This window comes from Rhinolophus sinicus, chromosome 6 (genome assembly GCF_057876585.1).
Source record: "Rhinolophus sinicus isolate RSI-liver-muscle chromosome 6, RSI-T2T, whole genome shotgun sequence".
NCBI lineage: Eukaryota > Metazoa > Chordata > Mammalia > Chiroptera > Rhinolophidae > Rhinolophus > Rhinolophus sinicus.
Window position 1 is genome coordinate 7,677,623 of NC_142506.1, and position 26,064 is coordinate 7,703,686.

Genomic DNA, 26,064 nt, shown 5'->3' on the forward strand with positions numbered 1-26,064 from the left:
TAGAGGAATGGCCCAGGAAAGCGCTCTCCTGACCAGACAAGCTTGGCGTTGGAGTTGGGCTTCTAATGAGTTACCCTGGAGGAAAAAACATCACACAAAGGCTCTAACAGAAAATTATCCTGGGGCCGTTGGACCATTGTCTTGTGTGAGCATGCAGAGCTGATCGCATGAAATCTGACTGGCCAGTCTCGCTCTATCACCTGCCAAGGTGACCTCTACGCTTCCGATGTCCCCCATGTATGAAATGTACATCATACGGCTGGCTACCTGCTCGTACATGGTCGTCCCGAGGATTCAATGGAGTTGTGCCCGCCTGCCGTGACGCAGAAGAGGGCAGCACCTCTAGGCACGGCAATGGTTAGTTGTCATTATTATTTTTCTTTTATAGGACGGAACAGAAGTATAGTCCTGAGTTCATTCAGTTGATAGTGACACTTTGGATTCTGAGTCTTCTGGGTTCCCAGCTCTCTGCCTGACTCTTCCTACGTCAGCCATGGGAAGGAACAGTAAGAGAGCAGGGAGGTAAAACAGAGTGTGGTTTTTATCTCTCCACACAAACCATGTTCATGTTCTTCTTTACTTCCTGAGAACACTCTAGTGGCTTTCCTTGGAGTATTTAAACTGAGTGCATTTGGGACTAGAATAGGTTTTTTTGTTTTTTGTTTTTTAACATGAAATTGCATGAGTGCAGTAGGGAAGCACTCATCCAAGGCACATGGAAAAAGTGAACTTGAGCTTACGTAGAATATGGCAGCAGGAGCCTGGCACTAAAACACATGGAGCCAAATTCATCCCTTCCTTCCCCCTACCCCCCTCCCCACCCCCCAGCGTGTTCCTTTCTTCTATGGTTTCATTTAGATGATAGAAAACGAATTCATAAGTTATCAGGTGAAATAAGGAAATGAGAATTCTTTCTTTGGTTGCCTGGGCTGGGAAAAATATCTAACAGAGTAGCATGACCCGAGGTATAGTCAAGACACCAATTTGGCAGGCAGTGAAAGAAGCACTGGATTTAGTCTGCCAGACTCGGGGGCACTAACTTGCGGTGAGATTTCATTGTGTCTCGGTTTCCATTATCGTCCTACTTCCATATTGGGACTGTCATGTGAATGAATTCAGACACTGCATATATAGCAACCCGTGCAGTGCCTGGCCTGGGGTAGGAGCTCAGAAAGTAGGATCCTATACCTCAGTAGCCTTGGGTTTCTCTCTGGTAAATCTGCGATAAGTATACTTACCTTATGAAGTTATCATGAAGTGTAAAGGTGGACGTGTGTGTCTAAAATCTATACTTACCATAAGTGTCTGGACATAGCAGATCTCAGTAAATTGGAAAGAATCTCAGTTTTTGGAAGGAATGTCCGAATTTATATCTCCAGATAAGGTTTTCAATATCCCATGGTATCTGAGAAGTGTAGTTTACTGATGCTATCTCAGACGCTGCTAAGCACTTTATGTGCCTTGGCTTATTGAATCCTCAGAGCCCTATGAGGTAATTACCACCATTGCCCCCATTTTATAGATGTGAAAACTGAGGCTCAGAGACATTAATTACTTTAACAAGGTCTAATAGCTGAGAGAAGGTAATTGCATAAATAAGTTCTAATAGCTGCTATGTGGCAGAGGTATGAGCCCGTCTTTCTCATATGAGAAGCAGCTTATAATTGCGCTGCAAAATAAATGCCCTGTTCTATCCTCTGGAAGTTGTCTTGCTCAGAATTTCCTTCTTTACGGGACCTATGTTCTGTAAAAATAAGGCTTGTATTTTATGTTCTCAACTTCTGATCCCAATTAATATTCATCCTATTTGACCCTAGATACTGTTTGTTTACTCCCAAAAATCCAAAGCCATCACTAATAGATCTGACCTCACAAAGGATATTTATGAGAATAAGCGAGATCTCTGAAGACGATCCCCCAAATCCCAGATCCCAAACATTGGGAATTGCTGTGCAACCTCCCTCTCCCCTCCCCCTTCTTCTTTCCTCCTCCCGGTGACGAATTTAGAGACACATCTGAGTCTTGGAATGAAAAGAGATATATTTATAGTCATACTTCATATAAAAAGGGTGTTCAAAGGGAACTAACACTGGTTGATTATTCACTACCGTGTTTCCCTGAAAATAAGACTTACCTGGAATTACTATAAGACCTGGTATTATATTATATTATATTATATTATATTATATTATATTATATTATATTATATTATATTATTACTATATTAAAGACCCGGTCTTATATTACAGTAAAATAAGACTGGGTCTTATATTAATCTTTGCTCCAAAAGACGCATTAGAGCTGATTGTTTGGCTAGGTCTTATTTTCAGGGAAACACGTTATGCATCAACTGCTTTATCCACATTTCATTTTATGTCACGTAACAACCTGCAGCGTAGCTTTATCATTACCCTAACTTTACAGATGAGAAAACAAGGCTAGTAAGTGACAGAGTAGAGATTCAAACCCAGGTCCATGGAGCACAAAGCACATTCTCTTCCCACATGACCCCATCGCTCTGTCCCATGAAGGCGTGAGGGGCCCCTGATGAGTGCTGTATATCCATCCCATCAGGGTGGGATGCTGGTGAGCACAGTTGATCAGAGCACCAATAATTCCTCTTGGTTTCCTGTGTCCAGAGAGCACCCCAAACTCCCCACCACACTGTCCTCCACCCTTGGTACGTTGTCAGTCATCTTGCAAATGCACCTCGTTGGTTGTTAGGCAGATGGGCGAAAGTGATACCTACAACGGGAAATATAACTTAGCCAATTCCCTGATAACAGTGGGGTCAATAATGCCACCGCTGTCCCTGAATAAGCCTCCACTATTTTTACTGCCTCTTTTCAAGGAGACAAAAGGTATCCTGCAAGGACCACTGGCTTATCCCAGTCAGTGCTCAGAGTAAGAAACTGGCCTGAGGAGTCCAGGGGTGGTGGTGCTCAACAGTCTGATGGGGATTGTGATGATGACAAGAAGATGAGGCGTGCTGGCACACGCAAGTGTGTGCGTGTGCGTGTGTGTGTGTGTGTGTGTGTGCTGGCTCTGGAAAGGATGATGTATATTTCTGAGCAGCTCCCCACAAAGAAATCCAGCCTTTAAGTTTTGCCCACTTCAGACTATTCGCTTTCAGATAATCTTGGTTTTCAGGGTATTTGAGAAAATGAGAGGCACAGATGGTTTGCACTGGGGCATGGTTTCAAATTTAAAGAGGATTATGGCCATGAACCCCAGAAATGGTGGGTAGAGGTGTGAGCCTTTGAAATTCTAATTGCAGACCGGTCTGAGGAGGTACACACTCACTGGGGCACAGTATCGCATTGTTCACATATTCCTTTCTTGGCCAGAGGAAATGGGGAGGAGGAGCAGATACATAACAATGTTCAAATGAAACTGAAACAACCATTGATGGCAGCAGTGTGGGCTCGGGCAAATTCAGGCAAGGAAGAAATCCCCTGCTGTTCACCATCACAGTTAGCTCAGCTTGTAATAATCTTTATTCCCCGCATCTGTAGAGCTGAGGGTATATGCAGACTCAGTACCCTCAGCCGGAAGAGACCTGTACAATCACTGTGACACACCCACCCCTTTATCTTATAAGTGATGGCACCAAGGCCCAAGGTGACAGCATCAGTTATTAGGAGAGAAAGCCCTGGAATCCAGAGCTCCTGGAATGGAGTCAGTTGTTCACTGACTCGAGGTTTTTAATAATGGTTCAAGTTTATGGATCCACACATATAGAATGGCAGGAGCTACCGGCCCAGCGGAAGTGACAGGTATTAGATGACATCTTAGAATAGAGGGAAGAACAGAATAAATGCAAAATCGAAGTCTAAATTGATTTCCAGGCTAGCGGAAGACCTTCTTGGAGTGGATGGGTCTTAGCGCTGGCTGTGACACTCTCACCTGCTCCATGGTGTAGCATGGGGTTACTGAGGCTCAGAGAACTTACTTAGCTCAAGCTAGGAGGGGCCATATTTACTCCAAGTCACAGAACCTTCCAGGTGCAGGATGACTTGGTTAGCAAGTGGAAAAAGAGGTAGGATTTTCTTCTGGATGACTCATACTCCCAAAGCCTGTGATCTGTCAACCACCACGCATGAGCCAGTGACCTTCAGGTACAGAGCTTCACCTGCTCTCATGCTCTTGCCATCTGGCTGTCTCCCCAGAACCTCAACCAAACCAAACTTCTAAAGTGTGAATGAAGAGAAAGGGGGTGACTGTTTATTGACGGATTTTTTAGAAGGCCTCTCAACACCTCACTTTGCCAGAGGACGGTCTTCCTTTGCTTACGTGGCCTTATAAAGGCCTCTTTTAGTTAGCTCAGACACTTGCCTACCTGACACTGACGAGCACTTCACTGCAGCACAGTAAGTTTAGTACAAGCCAACACAGGTAGACAAAACACCGCAAGGTCTCACAATGGCCTTCCTGTGCACAAAGCACTTTCTCATCCTTTATCATTTAACAGCCTCGAGCGGTTGGTTCCCTTAGCGTCCCTCTTCACCCTCTTCATGTGAGGCAACTGAAGGCCAAGATCCCACAGCTCGTGGGGTATCAGTGGGATTCACTCTGTCATTCTCTTTTCTGCTCAAGATATCATTTTGTCATAGAGGCCTTCTCTGAACGTTTCTTATACTATATATAGCACCAAAAAGGCTTTCTTTATATGACATATTTATTGGTTTTGTTTCCCTAGTAGAAGATAGTACGCTCATGAGAGCAGGGGCATTGTCATTACTGAATTGGCAGGGCATGCAGTAGGCCCTTAGTAAATATTTGTTGACAGTAAGTGAGCTGATGCATTTTTATTTGACAACTATATGGCTACTTCTCTGTGCCAGGCCCAGTGCCAAGACAAGGTCTCTGCCTTAGGGCACTCCACTGTCGTTGGGGGTGGGGACCAGAAAACAGACTGTAACCTTGCAAGATGGCAGGAACTCAGTCCTGGGGAAGGCCACAGGGCCAGCCTTCCGCCCTAAGGGGGCTCATTTGGGAGATGAGTTTTGAAGTGGCTATTGGCAGCTCCAATTACAGGAGCCAATCCTGTGGTGCTTCCCAAGGGCCAAGCTTTTTTTTTCTTTTTTAAATCAATTTCATCCGCAATCAATGGTGAGAAATTAAATGGATTCTTTGGATTAAGTAGATTGAGCTAGTTAGAAAAATAGCCATCTGCCAGGGCCGAGGAATGAGCAATCTGTTGGTACTTTTTCCGCAGAAATTTGGCATCTGCTTAGCGTTGTACACCATTTGTACCCCGGGAAATGCGTTTTACATCCAGACCCTCGTCTGTCCTCCAGGTTAAAAACAAAAGAAAAAGTGCAAATGAAAGATTAGAAACTTGTAGAAAAACAAACCCGTTTGGTCTTCCCTTAGCATTTTTGCGACCTAAGCAAACTGCACAAAACTAGCCCTACAGCGGCGGGGAGCGCCCCGCAAAGGGAATGAGAGCGGGAGCCAGACGAGCAGCTGCAAGCGCGGGCACCGCGGCCCGGAGGCCGCCCCACGCCCCTCGCAGCAGGAGGCGGCTCTCCCGGCCTGGCTTCCTGCACCCACACGAGACTAAAAAAGATCGCGCACAACTTTTCTGATCCCCCTTCTCGCCAAACCCTGGCGTAAAGAGCTCGCTCGGGTCAGCGCTCCGGGGGCGGCCCCTGGCGCGCGTCGGAAGGTGGCCCGGGAGGCAGCGCGCAGGCGGGGGCGGGGCTGCGGCTGCGGGGGCGGGGCTGCGGCTGCGGGGGCGGGGCGGGGGCCGCGGTGGGGGGCGGCGGCGCGTGCGCAGAGCACTTCCTTGTTTGTCCCCGTGACTGTAGCGGGAGCGCCGCCGTCCGCCGCCCGCCCGCGGGAGCGTGTGCTCAGTCTGTCCGTGTCCTCGCCGCCGCCTGTCAGAGCGTCCAAGGAGGCAGCGCCGGCTGCCCCGAGCTGCCCGGCCCGAGCCCCGGGTGTCGCGCTGCCGCGTCCCCTCCGCGGCTGCCGAGAAGCCGCCGCTGCCGCCGGCATGAGCACAGGGAGGCGGGTCCCCGAGAGCCCCCTGCCTTGCCCGCGGCTCGGAGTTTGAAGGGCCCCGCGCCCGGCGCCGCCGCCTGCTTTACCAGCCCTCCCGCCCTTTCTCCTGCCGTCAGCGCCGGGGACGGGAGCCGCGCCAAGCCGGGCGGCGGGTGGCGGGCTGCGCGGGGCGTTCATGAGCCTCCGGGCGGCCCGCGGTCCCGGGAGCCTGCGCCGTGACTCACCCCCCGCCCCCGCTTGTGTCTCGCCCCCCTCGGCAGGATGCCGGACCAGATCTCCGTCTCCGAGTTCATCGCGGAGACCACCGAAGACTACAACTCGCCCACCACGTCCAGCTTCACCACGCGTCTGCACAACTGCAGGAACACCGTCACGCTGCTGGAGGAGGTAGGTCGCGGCCGCCCTCCCCCCAGCCGCCCCCCCAGGGCGCCCCTGAGGGGCACCTCGGTGGGACACCTCAGTGTCTCCGTTCTCAGCCGCTGCTTGGCAGTGAGATTGTCTTGATGTCTGAGCCAGGGAAGAAGAGGGTTTGGGGGGCTGGGGTGCCACACCCCCTCCAGGACCCCCAGACACCGCTCCCAGGTGACTGGGGGACCTCGGGTGTGTAGCCCCCTGCCCGTTTCCCCGGTGCCGACCCTCGGGCGGCGGAGGTGGGGAGAGGACTGAGCAAGGTCTGGACACCCCCAGAAAGAAGAGGGAAGTCTTCTCCCTATCTTGCACCCTTTGTGGGCTGGCAGTTTTCTCTGCGCTTTCCACATCCTTGTGACCCTGTCATAACCCGCAAAGTAGGTAGTGTCAGGTCACTGAGGACAGAGGGAGGAAAAGCAACGTGGCCAAGGTCACCAGCAAGGGACAGGGAGATGGTCAGTGAATGCACCTCTCTAGGGCCTGGCTAGGCAGGCTTAGCCGCATAGGCAAGGGCGGTGGAAAAATCCTGAAGGAATGAGAGGGAACTGGGGCTGGGACTGCCTCTACCTCAGGATTCCTTCCCTCTAGTCCCTGGTGCCTAAAACCCTGGATGGCAGGAGAGATCTGTGTAGACAGGTCCCCACACGGCTCCCCTCAAGCGAGGGTGTGGTTCTGCTGGAGGCTGCTGTGCCAGCAGGACCAGCCCGCAGGGCACACAAGCTGTGCAGAGAGACCTGGGGCCGGTGCTGCCTGGAAGACTGGGAGAGGCCTGGCACTGCAGGAAGAATAGCTCCTCCTAGCTAGACCCTCCAGGGAACTGTTGTGGGTGTCTGGGGACAGGGCCAAGAGCATATCGATTTCCTTTAAAATTTTAAGTGAATTAGTGATAGGGCGGGTGGTAGGTAAGGAGGAGCCCACAAGTCCCAAGAGCTGCAGAAGCCTCTGGACCTCACTGAAAATAGGACATTTGCCCTGGAACTCGGCACCATCTGTAAGTGCCATAAAACACCACTCCCCTCCAAACAAACCAAACCCAGTTCAGCTGAAAAAGGCAGCATTGGGGGAAGTTAGGACGGCTGATCTTTTTCCCCTGGGTGGATTATCGTGTGGTTGGTTTACTTGAGGTTTGGGGAGCTCTTTCTGATTGAAGCTCGCCATGGCCAGCCCTCTGTAACATTGAGAGGCTTGGGCTTCTGTGGGCAAACTGCTTGTGATACGGGGATTTGATACTCACTCTGCAGACCAGGTTACATGCAGAACTGGTATTCTGAAGCACCGGGGTCCTAAATTTTAGGAAGGGAGAGATTTCTGTTAGTGTTGGGGCCCCCTCTTGCCTGCCAGATGCTACGAATTAGTCTGAACCTTTTATGTCAGTTGAGGATGTGTCTCGAGTTCTCTCTGCAGTTAATGTTGGGTTATGGAACTGAATTTTGAAATTCTGTTGGAGAAGTGTCACCTAACTAGGTTTGTTTGAAAGCCAGAGGTAAATGGATCTCTCTTTCTCTCTCTCTCTCTCTCTGTTTTTTTTTTCTGTGAACTGTCAGTCTGTTGCACTAGTGACTAATGTTCTGGATTAAATGGAGGTGCCGGTCATTCCACCCCATCATGGGTCTGTCCTTTTTGATTTCTCAGACGGGGAGTAAGGGGATGTTGGGGTCTGTGGAGCCACATCCTATCTAGGACCCTCATCCATACTCCCAAGTGGATAGGGGACGTCAGGTGTGCAGCCCCATTCACTTAATTGTGATAAATTGGGACATGCTGATATTGGAGCATTTTGCATCCTTTTTCTGTGCTAATTGTGTGTGCCTCTAAAGGATGTGACAGTGATTAGACTGAGCGGTTATTTTCCTTCTAGATAACTTCTTCAGTGCCTGCTAATAGAGCTGTCAGTTATTTTAGCTTTCCCTTTCTGCACATTCAGATAGTGTTACTGTATTCTGTTTGGGTGGGGTAAGATAAGTGTTACTGTATTCTGTTTGGGTGGGGTAAGATAAGCGTAAGATGCTATTTGTAGGGGTATGTGCCCATATTTTGCAGCAATACTGGAAGACAGGATTAAATGTTCAGTTATATGCAGCTGCTTTTGAACTTGGCTTGAGGTAACTAAATTTAAAAGCAAATGCATGGGATGCATTGTGTGTGTGTCTCTCTGTGTGTGTGTGTGTGTGTGTGTGTGTGTGTGTGTGTAATGCTATTTTGCAAGGTTAGGTAGAAAAATAGATCCAATCATAATACAAATGTGGTTTCCTATGAACTTGAGAAAGAATTGGAACCACGCTAGAAGTTCAAAAGTGCCGTGTTAGAGTACACTGATAATACTCATATTCTCAAAAATGTAACAATAAATGTTTTACTCAGAATGGCACAATAATTTTGTAATTCTTTTTCTGAACTTGAGTACAGTGATGATCAAAAAGTCATTGTCCCCAATCTGTATCTTTTAACTCTTGAATCATGCCATGAGGTTGGACTCATGAATGATTGCCTTTTGCATAAATGTGAAATATATCCTTTAGTTTCTTGTTGATAACCACCACAGTTGAATTTTAATCTTCCCCAAAGCTTACATATATGGAAGGGGTACATTATTATAAATATCTTAAGTGGAACAGAATTCAGTTCAGTTCTTTAAAAATACGGAGCTTAAGGTCATTACTTTCAAAATATAAGGACAAGTTTTGGCGCAAACCACAAAATCTTGTTGGCATATGCTTCACAAATGAGCTACTTGGAAACTTTAAGATTGCTGTTTGTGTTACCTTGTGGTTATTCTTAGGAATAGAACTTTCGGGTACTTTTTGGTGATGTGGGAACTCAGGAATAGGAATTACTTTGGGCCGCTTGGAATTCTTTCTTTTTAAAAAATCTTTCCTAGTTCTAGTAATTAAATGTCTCCCTGTTCATTTACTAACTATTTTGCTCTTTGGATTCCTAATTACCATGCATAAGTACCAACTGAAAACCTGTGTTAGATCTCCAAGCTTGGAACCTCAAATTAACCCACTGTCTCCCTTTTGTTATGTGGCATTGGCAGAGTGTGCTGTGCTTTCCAGATGGTGCTGTTACTGAAATCTCTCTGTGATGAGCATTCTAGGAAGTAGGTCAGGAATATGTGGTACAAGAGGAAAGAGTTGGTCTTCTGGGCTTCACTTTTGAGGGCGAGGGTCTCCCAGGACTCAGAGTCATGATGTGGCTGGCACACAATGACGGGCTGCCTTTGGGAAGCAGGGATGGATTGGCTGCCAAGGTTTCAGCCTGATGTGTGAGTGTTTTCCAAGCAAGAAGCCAGTGTTTTGCTTATTCAGCAACCAAAGCACACTGACGTGTGCTGTTTTCCTCGTGACCATTTGGTAGTTACGAGCAAATGACTGGGAGGCTAGAAGACAGAGTTTTCCCAAGAAAGGAGCAAGGAGGCATTCCAGGACCAGTGTTGGGGTGACAGAAGGAGAGACCCCATTTAAAGGCTTGGTGAAAGGGAGAATTCAACGAAGGTTTGCTTGGTTATTTACTACCGGGCCAGCGCTTTATCCTTGGTGACGATGGAGGAGGCCCGTTCGGCCCGTTTATTGGGCAGCTGCTCAGCACCAGCCCCAGTGTGGGCACTTGTCATGCATGGTCACACGTAATCCTCACACGCGCTTTAGGAATGAGGGGCAGTTGTTATGTTCATTTTACAGAGAAGAAAATCGAGGCCTGGACATGGAGTGACTTATCTCCAGGGTCAAATGGCTAGTAACTAAATGGAGTTAGGAAATCCTTAAGCAGTTAAGACCGAAAACAGACATGCTAACGGTTGACAAAGACCCGTTTCAGTGGCTCGGTAGAGAATGCACGAGACGTCACTTTCATTGTACCTTCTAATTCTGGTGTCATGAAACAGAGGGACCTAAGCTCCTAAGTGGCTTAGTTTTTCTAATGTTCACATTCCAGGGAGGTCTTAATTGTAATACTTAACTATACGCCTTTCCCCCTGTGCTTTCAAAGGTTTTTCAGATTCAAATGTGGGAGCCTATTTGGGCTTCATCCAGGAACCGCATTCACTCAGTGCATGTTTTGGGGGCACCTGCTTTGTCCACGTCACTGCTAAGCCTGGCTGAGGGACTGGGGTTGTCATCTGGATGGTGTCACGGAGAAACACATGGTCTTCGAGAAAGAGAGAAATAGGACTGTCACACTTAACAAGGTAGAAAGGGGCAGTTCATAGGAAACAATATAGGACATTAACCCCAGTAATACAAGCTCAATCACTCAAAACACCATCCCGTCAGTATGCAAACTGTCCAGTGGCTTTTAGGTGCCCAGCAGTGTGCTAAGCCCTGGGGACACGCCGGCAAACAGCCTGCCCTGAGAAGTGCACAGTGTGAGTTTTTCTTCTGGGGGTGACATTCAAGTGTGGGCCCTGCTTTAGATCGTGTGGGTCTTAACATAGGTGGGTGATGTGCTCAGTCCTTCCTGAAGGCAAAGAAAGGTTTGGCTAAACGAAGAAATGAAGGAAGGTGTGGAGTGTCGCTTCATTCCCAAGACCTCCTTCATAATAACAGCAGTTACCAGTGATTCGTGTTCCTACTATGTTCGTACTGGCACTACTGCTCACGGTCACCCTGCTGTTATCATCGGGCCCCTCTTACAACACTTAAGTCTTTGCCTAAGGTCACACCAATAGTCATTAGTGGATCTGGGAATTAATTCCATTTCTATGGCGTCTCCACGCAGGCCAGTCAGACTTCATATGTGTTTCCTTGCTCTCCGTGTAAATTTCAATTTGTACCCCATGCTCTTTTGGGGATCGCCTTCCATGCTAATGACTAGAGGTCATCCCTCTTTAATAAGTGCTTTTAGGCCCGCTGGTGTTGTTCTGTGGAATCTCACACATAGGACCTCTGTGGCCAGGGTTGGAGTTCTGATCTTGTTCATCGGCTCCCAATGTTCCAGAACGCAAGTGCGTTACTTCTCTTGAATTTTGAAAGCTGATGAATTTAATAGGAAGTACTTCTTCATGTAGCAGCTGCTAAACTTGGTCGTAGTCTTAAAGAAAACCAAGTCTCAGGAAGGGTTTCGATAAAAATCATGGTCGGTCCTGTGCAGAGCTGAAGGTAAAGGAAATGTGTTTTGTTTCTCCCTGATCTCTTGATAAAACAACAAAAGATGAATGAGCTTTCCCTTGACACTACTGTCCACACAGAATTCTGGGCTCCGTGGCCCAACCCTCGGACCCAACCCACAGGCACTTAGGGTGAGTTTTTTGGACCTAACGAGCAAAGGCCAGTGAGTGAAGAATACATTGGCCTGCAGAAGCAAAGACAGAAGGAAACTTGCTTTATGTACCAGGACTCATGCTCTTCCTAAAACAAGGCTCAAACCTGTGAGTGGGGGTTCTAAGCGAGTGTGCTTTCCCTTTAGGTTCCTTTTTGGGGTTTAATAAGCATGTACTACATCTGCCATCTAATAAAACCCCTGTCTGATAGCATTCTGTCATTATTTTACATATGAATAAACCAAGGCTCAGAGGAGACGGAGGCCTAACGATGGGAACTAACAATGGGAACGAAGTTAGGCAGGGATTTGAAGTTTCAGGGCTCCTGACCCCCAGCCCCGGCTCTTTGCACACAACCCTCCAAAAGGCTGTGGAGGCTGGTTTTATTGAGGGGGGATGTGTGACTTCCAGTGCTGCTCTCTAGAATTTGCTTCCAAGTGGGGGGAGGGGTGGAGAGTGAACCTGAGTTTAGGACTCTGATCCCGCTCTCCAGTCTGCCAGTCTCACACGGCATGCTGTGATGCAGTGTGACGTCACAGCAGGCCCCCCTGACGTGGGGCTGAGAATCTTCCATCAGAAGCATTTATGGTGTTGCACAGGCAGACCTACTGAGACCTTTGCCCTTATGTTGGGGCATCAGGGCAGCCTCAGAGATGGTTTCCAATGATCTAACGTAGTCGTTTGGGGACTACCGCCGGACCTTGGCCTCAGCCATTCCCACGTGTGTTACTTAAACATGAGTAAGTGATGGGCTGGTGATCGCGTTGCATCTAAGCCTTGGTTTCCTCATTTGATAAATGGCGCTGTTCTGAGTATCAAAGTGAGGCAATCCCTCAGGTGACTTCCTTACTGGTAAACCGTGGCCCCAGGAATAGCAAGGTCTGACCAGTCACAGCCCTCAGCCCTCCTGTGAGGTGGGAGGAAAGAGGGAAACGCATTCCTTGATGGGGAGATGGGCAGGGCTCTCTCCACTCTGGACCAGTGGCAACATTTGGGTTGAGGAGTAAGACGTTCCCTTGTCTTGGTTCATTGCAGCCCTGTTGTCTGGTGTGTGTCTGGCAGGTCACTGAACCTTGCTGTGTCTTCCTTTCCTCACGGGGATTGTACCTCCCTCTTAGTGAGTCACTACATGTAAAGTGCTTAGAACAGTGCTTGGCACGGTAAGTGCTCAGTAAATGATTGTTTGTATCCCCATTGCTGTTTCTATGTATTATTATTGGATTAGACCCTTGAATGTGTAGTTGTGAGGATGAGACTTGGTCCACTCATTTCGGAAGGGTGGTCAGATGAGATCAGATGACACATCCAGCTGTGTGCTTTCGAGGACCGGGATGGCGGAGGCCCAGATGGGACCAGCGGGAGGACTGGGGCAGCCTGACACACTGAGCATTGGGGGTCACGGTCAAAGCCAGTTTGATCTGAAATAGCCTCATTTCAGTTTTCCTATATACTCAGCCCGCAGTGGGTGCCGCTCTGAAGTAAGGGGACCAGTGCCCAGTGCTGCGTCCTCCGACCCAGGCAAGCTCCGTGGTTCCTTGTGTCACTGCTAATTCTGTTTCCTTCCCCTCTGCCCTCTCCACTGGTGCATCACAGCCAGGACAGTGCTGGCCCTTTGTATTCTTCTGGGGCTTTGGGGTAAGGAGCTACTGTGTGTCACATAAGAAATGCCGCTTATCTGATTGCAGTTATTTAGGGGGAGGTGTGGGGGGAGCGAGTGTGCTGTGGCCCTGACGGGGATGGAACAGGGCCGCCTGGTTGTGTGCTTTCCTGATTACAGCACGAAGACGGAGACCACAAGGAATTCGGGTTTGGTTTGGAGGCAGGCGCCTTGAAGTGAAAAGGATCCATCTTTGAATGTGCGTCTCTGTGCGCCCCCTGACTTCTTTTCAGTGTCAGTAAAATGAACTTTAATTATTTGTGGGGCAACCTTTAGGTCTGGCCTGGGGGCACTCGATCCCACTTGGTCTGAATGGATTCGGGAGTCCACAGCGGGCCCTTCCAGCCCAGAGCACATGCTGTGCAGCCCTGGGTCATGGGGCCATTGGTGGGCACTTACGGAAGAACTGAATTTTAGTGCCAAGGCTCTGGTATAATGTTCCCGAAAGAACTGGGATACATGTCCCTTTGATAAGACAGTACCCAGTTTAGCCACCTAGAAGCTAGGAAAACAAAATCAGAACCTCATGTGCCAGGGAGGTAAAGCCCAAAAACCCAGTTTGGTGCCAACAATTACAGGAAGCAGGGCTGGCTATGTTGAGCCAGGCCATCCCTTTCCTCACCAGATGTGCTTTGGGTGGAGGAAGGTATAAGCCCTTTCTATTATTAATACCGCCTGGATGTCTTATATTTCTGTAGCATTGTGCGTAGAGGCTAGGACAAGGACGGCCACGTCCCCAGTGCCCAACGTGGCACCTGGCATGATGACTGTATTATTATGAAATAAAATCGACAGCTGGGAAGGGCCTTCGAGACCATGTACGCCAGCTCCTTTCTGTGGATGAGGAAGCTGAGGCCTGGAAACCCCAAGGCCCTTAGACTCCTTTGTAAGTAACAGGCCCCACCCCGCCCCTACAACAAGACAAAATACAGCCAATTCAGGCAAACTGAGGGTTTATTGGAAGGGCTCCTGGGGGTACTGTATGGAACTTGAGTGGCAAGAACAGAAGGAAATGAGGACGCCCTCTTCTGGGAAACGGCAGAGCATGGCAGCCCTGGCTCTCACCTCTAGTGCCCCACACCAGCTGAATCTCGGAGGGAGGAGCAGATTGGCCCACCTTGGGGCAGGAGATCACTTCGGCCAGGTTGGTGGGTTACCTGATGGGCAGGGCTAAGCCCTCCCCTTCAGCAGGGACTGGTGGTGATGGTGGTGGTCCTCAGAGAAGGCTACGAGGGTAGGGAAGCACCTGTCTGTCCACCCAGATCACCCAGTGATGCCGGGACTAGAGTCTGGGTCTTCTGGCCCCATCGCCTTCATCCTCTTCCGAGGGAGAGCTATGTGGGGAGGACCATGCCTCACAGGTGATCAGGAGAGCCAGTGGGAAGGGAAGGCAGCTCCAGGCCTGGCCCCCGGCAGCCCTGGGAGGATGTGAGTTGCTCTTCCCTTCTCTCTGCAAGTTTCACCTCCGCCTGACCCCCTGCTCAGTGTTCCTGTAGAGCACTTTGAAGGCCGTGGTCAGAGCGCTGTGCTGCTCCTTGTAGCTTTCCTATGTGGTCAGGAAAGACCAACATTCCACGGATGGTGTGGGCAGAGAAGAAGCTCCTCGTTGCCATTTAAATCCTCAGTGATGACGTGGTGCTCAAAAATAACCTTCCATAGATACCGAGGATGGATGGAAGACTCGGCAGGGGAAGTAGGCTCCGTTGGGAATTCTCCCCGTGCTGAGTAGCAGCAAATGCTTACGGGTCTGACGAGTCCTAATAGCTTTCCTTCCAAGAAAGTGGCTTCTCCACTGACCAGCTACACACCAAAGAAAGTGTGAGCATCTTCGTTGTTTTGAAATGTGGGGAGTCTTCCTTTATATTCATTAATCATTTTTTTTAATGAAGCCCATTTCCTTTTCCTTGTAATGTTTATTATTCACATTACTAGCACTTACATAAAATTAGATACTCCTTATTTCCACAAAGTGCAAATCAAAATAAGTATTCACTGCTGGCCCAGCAGCTGCTTCTGCTTTAATAATAGTAATATTTCTCAGAGTGCAAGTGAATGCACCATTAAATAGAATGACGCCAAGGCAACTAATGCTGCCACCGTCTCCAGGCTTCTGCATTTTGTGTATAAGACTTTGAACAAATTCAGAATCCGCAAAGACGACAGCGAAGCACCTGCTCCATGCTGGGTGCTGTGCTGGGTGCCCTGCACATATCATCTCATTTAATTTAATCCTTCCGATAGCTCTGCAGGGTGGATGCTGTTTCCCCATTTTACAGGTGACAAGCTAGGCTTAGAAAGGATTCAGCCCAATCCATGCGCCTTCTGCCTCAGGCTCGTCCTCAAGAAAAAAGGCGTTATGTTGTGACTCGGATGGTGATGAAATCGAACCATCAGCACATAGGCATCAGCTGAAGCGTGAGATACTTAGGTCAGCGTTGAATAAGAACTGCGTGACAGGGTATAAGTACCAAATGGACGGCCACGGAAGTAGCATTTTTTCCCCTTCTGATTTTAGGATAATTTTGTCATTGATTGGCTAATGAACTAAAAACGTACTTCTTCATGTTCCTACATGTCTTCGCGTTAGTAGATTTAGATTGTAAGTACCTGAGGGCCATGGACACCTCCCCCTTTTTTCCTAACCTAGTTGGCACTCACAAATTTGACTAAAATAATGAAGATTATAGTGAAACTGCACTTGATTTACATATAATTGTTGAGGGCATAGCTGGTAAAGGTTTTCTAAGTACTGCTGCCCACCCCTCTGGACTTTAGTTACATGCCTACCAATTGCACAGAACATTTGGAAAAACCCTCAGTTCCTAAGTTTCCTGAAGGTCTTGCCACAGATTCATGGCCAACCTGGACGCTGAGCCAACTTCTTTTGGTGTCTGCAACCTACAGCCTTTCCCTGGCTTGGCCGTTTCAGGACAGTGAGAACTCTCACTTTTGTGAGTCCTGGCCCTGGACTGAGTACTTGACTCAGTACGTGAGGGTGATTTCTTCACATCACCCAGCTAATATGTGATTCTCCAGGAAGCAAACCTAGGACCTTCCCTCCACTGTCCCTCCCCAGGAAGACTCTTGTTAGCCTTTACTGTCTTAGTGGAAATAAGCATGTACACACGCGCGCGCACACACACACACACCCCACCCCCCACCCCCACGTCTGCTAGTGGAAAAGGAAAACATATTCCCCTCCTGATTTTGTTTCCTTTAAGTTGAGTGGGAGGTATTTAAATTTAGGTAATTTATATATGCAGTCTGGGACAGCCAGTGCGTGACGTGGTATAGAAGGGATTAATGAGAGCATTGGTATTTCGAAGAGTTGGCCTTTCTGATTTTCCTTTATAAATGGTAAGTAGTGAATCATGATTTTATGAGCAGTTCTGCTCTGGGGTTTACTCTCCAACATTTTTGTACTGTTATAACAATTTACAAAGTGCTTTCCTATGTATCATCTCATTTTATCCGACTTTGTAAGACAACAGAGCCACCATTTCCTCATTTGACAAGACAAGGAAACAGTCTCAAAAATTAAAATGACTTGTCAAAACTCACAAGACTGAAAAAGTAGCAGGCCGAAGCTTGAGGTCGGTTCTGCCTTCTGGTCCCTTGTGTTATATTACTCCTCGCCTTCCCCTGCCCCCGCCATACACAGAAACACCATCTGAAAGAGATAGACCTGTGAGATGTTTGGTTACGTAATTTTTAACGTAAAGAATACCTGCTGAATAAAAAATATCTATGACTTTTATTATTGGATAAATTTGTAATACTTTGCATTTTAAGTGTCCCCTACACACACGTACACCTTCTGTAGTCCCTTTTTTCCTTAGTAGCTCAGCCCTTCCAGGAGTTTTCTTTGGGCGTGTTTCTGTTTCATTTGGTTTGTTTTTAGCTTTCACACTCATACACAAAAGTAGAGAGACCAGAATGAATCTCCATGTGCCTGTCACCCATCTTCCACAGTGGTCTGTCTGCTTTGGCCAGTCTTGGGTTCATCTCTACCCCAACTCCTGATTTCTCTGAAGCAATCGCTCATGTTTCCCAGATACTGTTTCATTTCATCCGTAAGTGTTTTAGTACGTATCTCTAAAAGATAAGGACTTGGGGAAAAAAACCTGAACCACGATACCATGATCACATCAAAAAATGAAACTTTTCTCAGTATCGTTAAATATTCAATGTTCAGATTTCCTCAGTTGTCTTTTTTTAAGTACGATTTGCTCAAATCAGGATCCAAATGAGTTTTGTATGTTGAAATTGACTGATACATATTTAAAATTTCTTTAATCTGTGGGTACCCCCCTCGGTTTTTCAGCTTTTTTTCCCCCTTGTAGTTTGTTGAAGAAATGAGTTGTTTGCCCTGAGTTTCCCAGAGGTTGGATAGTGTTGGATCTTTCTGGTGTCATTTAACATGTGCTACAATTTTTAACATACTTTTATTCCTAATAATTTTTTTATACTGAAAAATAAATGTATTCTCTTTATTAAAACAAACCAACCAACCAACCTAGGGAAAGCATAACAAAGAAAATGCAAACGTCATCCGTGATGCCACCAGCTAGAGCCGTAGTCCCTAGTGTCACTTGCTGTGTTTCTTCCAGATCTATCTCTGTCCTACTTATTTTCATTTACCACATCCTGAGCATTTCCCACATCATTACAAAGTCTTCAGGAACATTTTATAAGGCGTGTCATTGTATTCATGGTATTTCTCCTTCCCTTAAGTTGCCCCCAACTGAGAAACAGTTGGCTCAGCAGTTGCCCCAAAGGAGGACCCCCTTTTGAGGAGAGAACAGTAAATATTTGAATACATCTGTTACTATCTGCTCTAGTGATGATAGATTCCTAGAAGTAGAATTATTGGGCCAAAAGCCAGGTGTATTCACACATTTCTGATGATCGTCATATTGCCAGATTCCCCTACAAAGGTGGTCTGTGCTACGTTCCACCCCCAGCCTCGGGCAGCCTGGGAAAACGCTTTCCACACTGGGACAGCTTAATAAAATTCACAAAGGAGAAAGTTGGGATTTGGCCGTGCTGTTGCCGTCCTTCGCGTGTTGGCGCGCTGGAAGTTACTGTAAGTCGTGAAGGGGAACAAGAGTGAGCGTGGGTGTTTGCAGGCTGCTCAGTGGCGTGGAGAGCTGCAAGCCGATGTCATCAGTGTCATGGGGAAGTGGGCAGCTCTGCCTACTCAGCCTGCCAGCCTTTAGTGGTGACTTCTTACCAGGGAAGTGCATTGCAGGCCTTTGCCGCCTGAGTGAGGAATACAGAAATAGCATTTACTAGGAAGAGGAGGACGTGTAGAAAAACACGTGGAGCCTGTGGGACCCCTGGGCAGGGTGGCACCTGGGCCTCAGGTGGCTTCTCCGCTTCCTCCCTTGCTGCCTGGACAGTTCCACTTGGCTGGGCCACCTCTGCAGGAGTGTCTCCAGGACAGGACGTCCTTTGGTGTGTTTGCAGACCCTACTGCTGCCACTTCATTCACACGTGGGTGTGAATCAGCTCGCTGGACTTTTCCTACCTAACACTCGGCTGAGAAGTGGGGTGGGAGCTGTTTTGGAGAGGGGGCTCCCCTAGAAGTGAGATGAACCAACGCCAGCCCTGGCCCTTGGGAAGGAGAAGCGGAGGAGGAGAAGGTATGAAAAGCAGGTTGAACTTCTCTTTTAGGAGAATTGGCACATCATTTTTTTTAGAAGCCAAATCGTATATCAGATGACCTTGAGCTGGCCCTTGTCTAAGGAGCCTCATCACTTGTCATGTGAACTCGGTACATTAGGAGGTAGTAGGGAGGTTTTCCTGGGCCAACAGGGAAACCCAAGCACCACAGGTTTTCTGGGGTACTTTTCTCAGTCCCACAGGTTGCAGAGAGGCCATTCTTAAGTCTGAGATTTCCTCTGAATATGGTGGGTCTCCGCTCTTGTACAGAGTTCAAGCCGTGGCTTTCTGGAGCATTTTTCCAGAGGGATTTGAACTTACAGTGGACTTTACATCAGGGTTGACTCCTGGTAGAATGTCTGGGTTCCATGCCAGGTACTGTACATGTGGTATCTTATAGACTCCTGGAAAGTAAAGTCTTAATTTCATTTTGCACGTGAGAACATTGCGTGCCGAGAGGATACAGTGACTAGACCCAGGCTTGTATGTCATTGGAGTTTGTGTCTCTAGGGCCACAGTCTTTCCATGGTTGGTGCCATCCTTCTCCATTCTCTTTGCCCTTTTAAGACTTCCTGTTTCTTCTCAGGGTTCCAGGACATCCCCCTTCCCTCCCCACCATGATTGTCCTGGCTTAGGACCTCTGTCTTCCTTGCCAGAGTCTGCTTTCGGTGAACTGTCCTGGAAGAAAATCTCACCTGTGATTCTCTTAAAGGTTCTAAGGCCTGGGAAGGGGTTACAGCCCTCAGGTTCCCAGGGCTGTGGGCGCTTCTGACAGTGCACAAAGCCCTGACCCAATCGCCGTGGGCTCTCAGGCTTCATGGGGAGGTAGTCGTAGGTGTTGAGCATGGGGGTCCCCTTACGCCTTCCAGTGTAGCTGGCTGCTCCCCCATCTCTCAGTCCAGTGAACCCTTGGAAACAATGCCAAGATAAAGTCATTGCATAATTGAGTCTTTGCATCAGCCTCAGGAGGTGGGTTCTCAGGTCCCAGCGTTTCGGATTTTGGAAACACAGACGCGGAGAGGTGCCAGGCTCTCAGCACACTTTACCACCCGATCCTCACAGCAGATCTGTGACGTTCACACTGGCATTTTCACATGAGGAGCCGGAGACTTGGCAGTGGGCAGTTTCCTGGCTCAGGTTATACTGCTGAAGGGAAAGATCTAAGGCCCAGACTCAGCTCTGTCTGTCTGTCAAGTCTCCAGGGCTCTGCTCTCCATTGTCTTGCTTGCAGTTCTTACCCAAGGTCCCACGCCTGCGGTGTGGTCAGGTCTGCTCATTGTGCTGGCCACTGTGGGCGTTTCACCCAGACCTGCTCCTGCAAGCATGAGTGATGGGCAGGAGCTTGGCATTGTGACCCCTGAATCATACATCCATTTGGTGGGAGCAGTGTGCTGTGGGTGGTGGGTGTGCTTTCCTCTGGAGCTGGCAGTTGCGGGTTCAGCGCCAAATTCACTGCCTGCTGAAGTGCACCGTGTCACTTGACTCAGTGACTCAGTTTTGATGTGTTAGCACCTCCACAACCATGTGGGATCACTAAATCATGCTAAATGTGGGTTACAACAACAAGGAAAGCTTACCGCATAACTCCCCCCGCCCCCAAAACCTAGTATTGTACTATGAAGCCCCCTGGAAGTGTTTCCGCATTCATTGCCGTGCTTGAACCATCTTACAAAGCATTCAGGAGCCATTCTAATGTTATCATAGCCACCATTTGTTCAGCTGCTCTTGGGAGCCTAGTACTGTACTGAGTTCCTTATGTATTTCTGATCCTTCAAACAGCTTTGCAGGAGTTTCTCCACTTTACAGGGAGCGAATACATGCTTAGAGAAGATAACACGTAAATGCTGTTTGTACACGGGTATGTGGTAGGGCTAAGATCCAAACCAGATCTGTTTGTCTCTTCCGTGTCACACCCTTCACTGCCTTAGGTATTATAGGCTGTTACGAAAAAGGGAGACGTGGAATGAAAATTCTCATCTTTAAATTCATAGTTTAAAAATATGTACACATTTTATGCAATGAGTGTGAACTCCACAAATATTATTCATCAGACATTTAATTTCTTCTCATGCTCTTCCCCCCCTGGAAACGTTACAGTGCGAAGGGAGATGCTTTGCTCCACACCCAGCATAAATTGTTACCCAGGGTGAGTTAATTTGTGTTTATTTCTGAAGCGGCAGTGGTTGCTTCCTGAGGGCCTAACCTCGTTTGACTCTCTTGTTATGGGATAAATTGCTATGTTAGCCTGTCTCCTGACTCGCAGAGAAGACCGAGTGGCCTCTCCCTCCCTGGGAAGTTCCCCTTTGTCTTGGAGCCACCGTTCTTTCTCATGACTGTGTGATGCTTGGCAAACAGTGAATTACTTGGGGTCACGCCCTTCTCCAACCAGCTCAGCCTTCTCTTCACGTGGAACCCACTGTGTTGAGATGTTGGTTCCGAGTCTGTCGCTTTACTGTCTTAAGGACGGGACTTTGACTTATTCATTTGTTAAGCTCTAGAGCCCGGAGCCAGTGGAAATAACCCTGTTTGAGTGAGGAAACGAACCCAGTCATGCATGTGTGCGTGCGTGCATGTACTGCACACACACACACACACACACACACACACACACAAACGGTGGGGCGGGGGCGGGCGTCTTGAATTTAGGCAAAGGTGAACCGTGGAAGAATCAAGACCATGGAGAGTCTGGGAGAGGTGGTGTCTGTAGGACTGACCAGGAGGAGCATAGGGAGGAATTTCAGGACTTGTAAGAGTTCAAGGGGAATAACACAAACTTGGCATTTTCGAGCAGGGGGGAGCCTTCGTGATCGTGGAGGTCAGACACCTCACTTTCCAGATCACGGAGCTTTCTCACCAGCTCCGAGCCGGTAGCCACTGCCCTGTCAGGGTGCAGAGCCAGGCAGAGCTCTTTAGTGCGTTTATGGGTCGAAACACTTAATTGATCCTCGCACTGTGTTTTATGATTTAAGTAATTGATTTTGTGTTTGAGCCCTGGGATGGTTTTGTCAGGAAGGAACAACAATTTTAAAAATTCTAGAAAGTAATCAAGAAGAACACTGCCTTCGAGTGGAAGAGAATTGCCCGTGTTGCGCCTGTGACAGCCACGCTTACCGTCTCCGCGCCTTCCTCTTCCCCACTTCCCGTTCTTCGTCGGCACCTTCCCCTGTGGCTCCTCTGCTCCACTCCAGATTACTTGTAAATGTGCTGACTCATGAAACTTGCTCTCCACAAAGACCTGGGTTATCTGTCCACATCTTTTCCGCAGCAGTCCTTTAGCAGCTGCAAAGGTTCCTGGCATCTTATGTCTGTCTAGCACCTTACAGTTGACAAAGAATTTCGGGGGGGTGTTACCCTACTTGGTGAGGTATTGGTGCAGCACCGATAGCTCAGAGAAGGTAACTCGGTTACCTCACAGGGTGAGTGCTGGGGAAGCGTTGATTCCTGGTGAGATGACGAGGGTGCCCACAGTTTTTTCCCTGACAAACACTATTTTTCTTTCAAGAGTCTCCCTGACGAAGCGTCTGTCTGTGTTTGGTAAGCACACCTAGAGAACTTGAACTGGAAGATTCATTTCCCACTCTCTCCCAGGGTGCCCATCGACTGCCAAGGTTGGGGAATAGGTACCCATGGGTCCTTGGGTATTTCTCTCCTCTGTCCCCAGCCTGTGAGTTTGATGGTCAGGACAGGAGACCCAATTCTGGAGCAAGCACTCAACAGAAGGAGCCCAGCCACCGCTGTCCCTAGGGAAGTTGTCGGGGAGGCCTGGGATTCCTTAGAGCCCCACGCTGGCCAGAGCAGCAGCAGGGTGTGAGAGCTGGTGTGGCAGAGGAGGGGTGGGGTGGCCCTCAGTGTGCACTGAGGAAACGCAGGCTCACAGGTGTCGTGCAGTCAGAAGGTGATGGAAGCCGGGCCTCTGCTAGCCAGCGTGCACATTTTCCACCACACCCCTCGCATGCTTTTAACAGCAGAAATGGAAAAATTCCACAGATGAGCACAACCCGCTAGACTCATGGGAGATACAGGAGAAAGTTTGCTGGGGCGACTGTGGACACCCACGCCATTTGGGACTAATGGGGCCATGTGCTGGGAAGGGGCCTTTCTTTATTCTCCCGACACACATCTGCTGCTGCTGCTCTTTCTTAAACACTTCCTGTTTGCGAGGTGCTGGGAGCCGCCAGTTTTCATGGAGTGCTTGTGTGGGTCAGATGCCATTCTTAGTTAGCTGCTTCCACTCACATAAACCTCACAACCACCGTTTAAGGTAGTTCAGTGCCCGCCACTGTCACTTCCTAACTGTGCTATTTGGGGCAAGTGCCTTGATGTCTCTGTGCCGTACATACCTGCTCCCAGCTCACCTGTAGACCGTGCTTTATTCTCACCTGAGGTAACAGCTGTAAGGCACCTCCCGTTCTACGTGGGCACACAGTAAATGGCTCGGGATAAATGGTAGCTGGACACTCTCACCACCCCATGGAGAACTGGTTCGCACTCCCATGTGCAGATTCGATCATAGGATCAAGGGGTCCTGTTCGCCAGACTGGCCACTGGCCACCCTCTGCTCAAACTTAGAAGAGAGAATGTTTTGGTGAAAGGGAGAGATTTCAGGTTGGGTGTGGAGGAGAGTTCAAATAGTATTATAAAAGCCAAAGGAAATCCAAGAAAACAGGTGTTGCAGAGCTCTTTGAGAAGCTGTGGGTAAGATTGTGCCAGCCTTTAGCACTTTAATTTTCATGGGATGGTAGGAAACCTCCCCCTGTGTCCTCCGTACACACCCAGCTTTTATCTCCTGATAGGATTGTATATCTGTGTTAGCTCAGGCTGCTAAAACAAAATACCGCAGACGTGGCGGCTTATAAACAACAGACATTGGTTGTTCTGGAAGCTGGAGGTCCAAGGACAGGGTACTACACGGGCACGTCAGGCTCTGGTGAGGGTTCCCTTCTGGGTTGTGGACTGCAGACTTCCTGTGCCCTCACAGGCGGGAGTGGTGAGGGAGCTCTGTGGGGCCCCTGTCGTGAGGGCCTTGATCCCATTCAGGAGGGCTCCATTCCCAGGAGAGGATCACCTCCCCTAGGCCTCACCTCCAGTACCATCTCTTGGAAGGTTAAGATTTCAACAGATGCATGTAGGGGGATGCAAACATTCCGTCCATGGCGATAGCATTGTTTTTGTTCCGTTAATTATCTTGGCCGTGTTCGGATTTGATTATTTGGGGAGGACTAATTAGCACTCAGAATTTATAATTTCTAAGAGGGGTTATGATGCACTCTCTTTGGAGCATGTTCATTTTTGTTACACTGTGGAGAAATGACACGTTGCATTGATTATCAGTGAGGAATCAGAGGCAAGTGGTTGGCGGCATGGGAAGTGAGCCCAACTGCCAGTGAACATAGTTACATCGGTTGGTATTTCTATTGTCTCTTTGAAGCATGCGCCATTTATTTGGAGTTAAGATAATCGCTGTATCAAGTAGATGCTAAAGCAGACTTTAAAAATGTAATTTAACTTGGAAAACACATAATCACCTTTTAAAATATTGCGGACTCAATCCTGTTCTTTTGCCAGCCTGTCATTATTTTCTTGCTGTTGACTGGCCAAGCCGTTTCTTATTTGCTCGTGCAAGTTCTGGAATGAGCTTTCTGACTCCTTGGCTGTTTGTCATTGCCCTTGTTGTAGAGGTTCTCCAAGTGTGCTCCCCGGGTCAGTGGTGGTCCCAAGACCCTCTCAGGGGCTCTGAGGTCAGAACTACTCCCGTAACAACACCAAGGCCGTGTGCATTGCCCTTCTCACTCTTCCAGCGGAGTTTCCCAGGCTACATGGTGGGTGATGTTGTTGTCCTCTGACAGCTAGTTAGTGGTGCGTCCTTGAGTTTGGAGCACTTCCTCGGTTTTTCTTTCTTTTGCAGCCTTCATCAACAGGTACTGCCCACTTTCAAATAGTAGCAAACCTCTTTGGGATCTTCCAGTTTTTTTAATTGGAAGAACTAATTTTTTAAGAATTAGTCTCAGGGAGGGGTCCTGAGACTCAAGTTTGAGAACCGTTGCTGTTGGGCAGAGCCGTCCACAGCGGGCCACCTCCTGGGTCACTGGCTGGCCAGTGGAGGAGCCTCCCACGAATCAGGTGTCTGCCGTGGTCTGAGGTGCCCACCCTGGGCAAGGAGCATCCGGGCTCTTTCCCCCAGTGAGGGGACACTGGACGTGGCAGTCACCCTGACCGCCGTGTACTGTCCAGCCCACCACGTCTGTTCCCCGTTCTTTATACCAGGGGACCTTTGCTTTCTCTGGATGCAGTGGCTTCAGCTTGTCTTCCTTGAGGCACAGCATCTTGTGTGTGTGTGTGAAACACGTAATTTCAATTAACACATAAAGAATCTGAAAACAAAAGGACGAGGTTATAGTGGAGCTGGATTCCTTCTAGCAGCTGTTTTGCAAGAGTTGTTCTCAGACTGAAAATAAATTAGGAATTGAGGAGTCAGCGATTTTCTGAAGGAATTCAGGGATACATCCATGAGATGAAATGTTGGACATTGCAATTTTTCTAGTGATTTGCATTACAGAACTTCAGAATTCTTCCATTGGGTGCCTCTGTCCTGGTTTGCATGGTAGAATTTTAATGGCACCAGCTACTCTTCCAGACTCTTTCCTTTTTTCCTCCTCTTCTCGGTGGTTTGCCATGAAACCATCACTTCACCCCCACCCTTTTTTTTCTGGTCTGAAAGTCTTACTTCTGACAAATATTAAAAGTGTGGACCACAGAGGAGTGTCAACCTCCGTCAGATAAGAACGGGTGGTATAGGATCTCGACAAAGTGCCTTCTAGCTCTGACAATTGATGCTCCTTCTGGATGAAGCCTTTTTGGATGTTCAAACCTGTTCCCTTGGCAAAATCAAGGCACCCAGCACCTTTGCTGATTTCCAGGCCTAACTTTGTTGAGACAAAAACTAGGCTAAAAATCTACAGAATAACTGTCTTGCTGGTTTTGTATTTATACTTACTCAGTGTCTATTTACAGAGCACGTGTGGCTCATTAATTATTCATTGAATGACTATATCAGTCAGTGGCCTCTTTCTCC

At 48.4% G+C, this 26,064-nt stretch overlaps 1 protein-coding gene across 7 annotated transcripts in view; it reads left to right on the forward strand.

Annotated features, from left to right (window-relative positions):
* The window catches only part of ASAP1 (ArfGAP with SH3 domain, ankyrin repeat and PH domain 1), a 293,346-nt gene that overhangs the window by 59,125 nt on the left and 208,157 nt on the right, over nt 1-26,064 (forward strand). For 6 of the 7 annotated variants that reach the window (XM_074316678.2, XM_088798947.1, XM_088798946.1 and 3 more), the window contains one exon: nt 6,267-6,393. The exons of the other annotated variant lie outside the window; for it this stretch is intronic. In XM_074316678.2, coding sequence (XP_074172779.2) covers nt 6,267-6,393 — 127 coding nt within the window. The remainder of the gene's footprint in view (nt 1-6,266; nt 6,394-26,064) is intronic. 7 annotated transcript variants of the gene reach the window in all.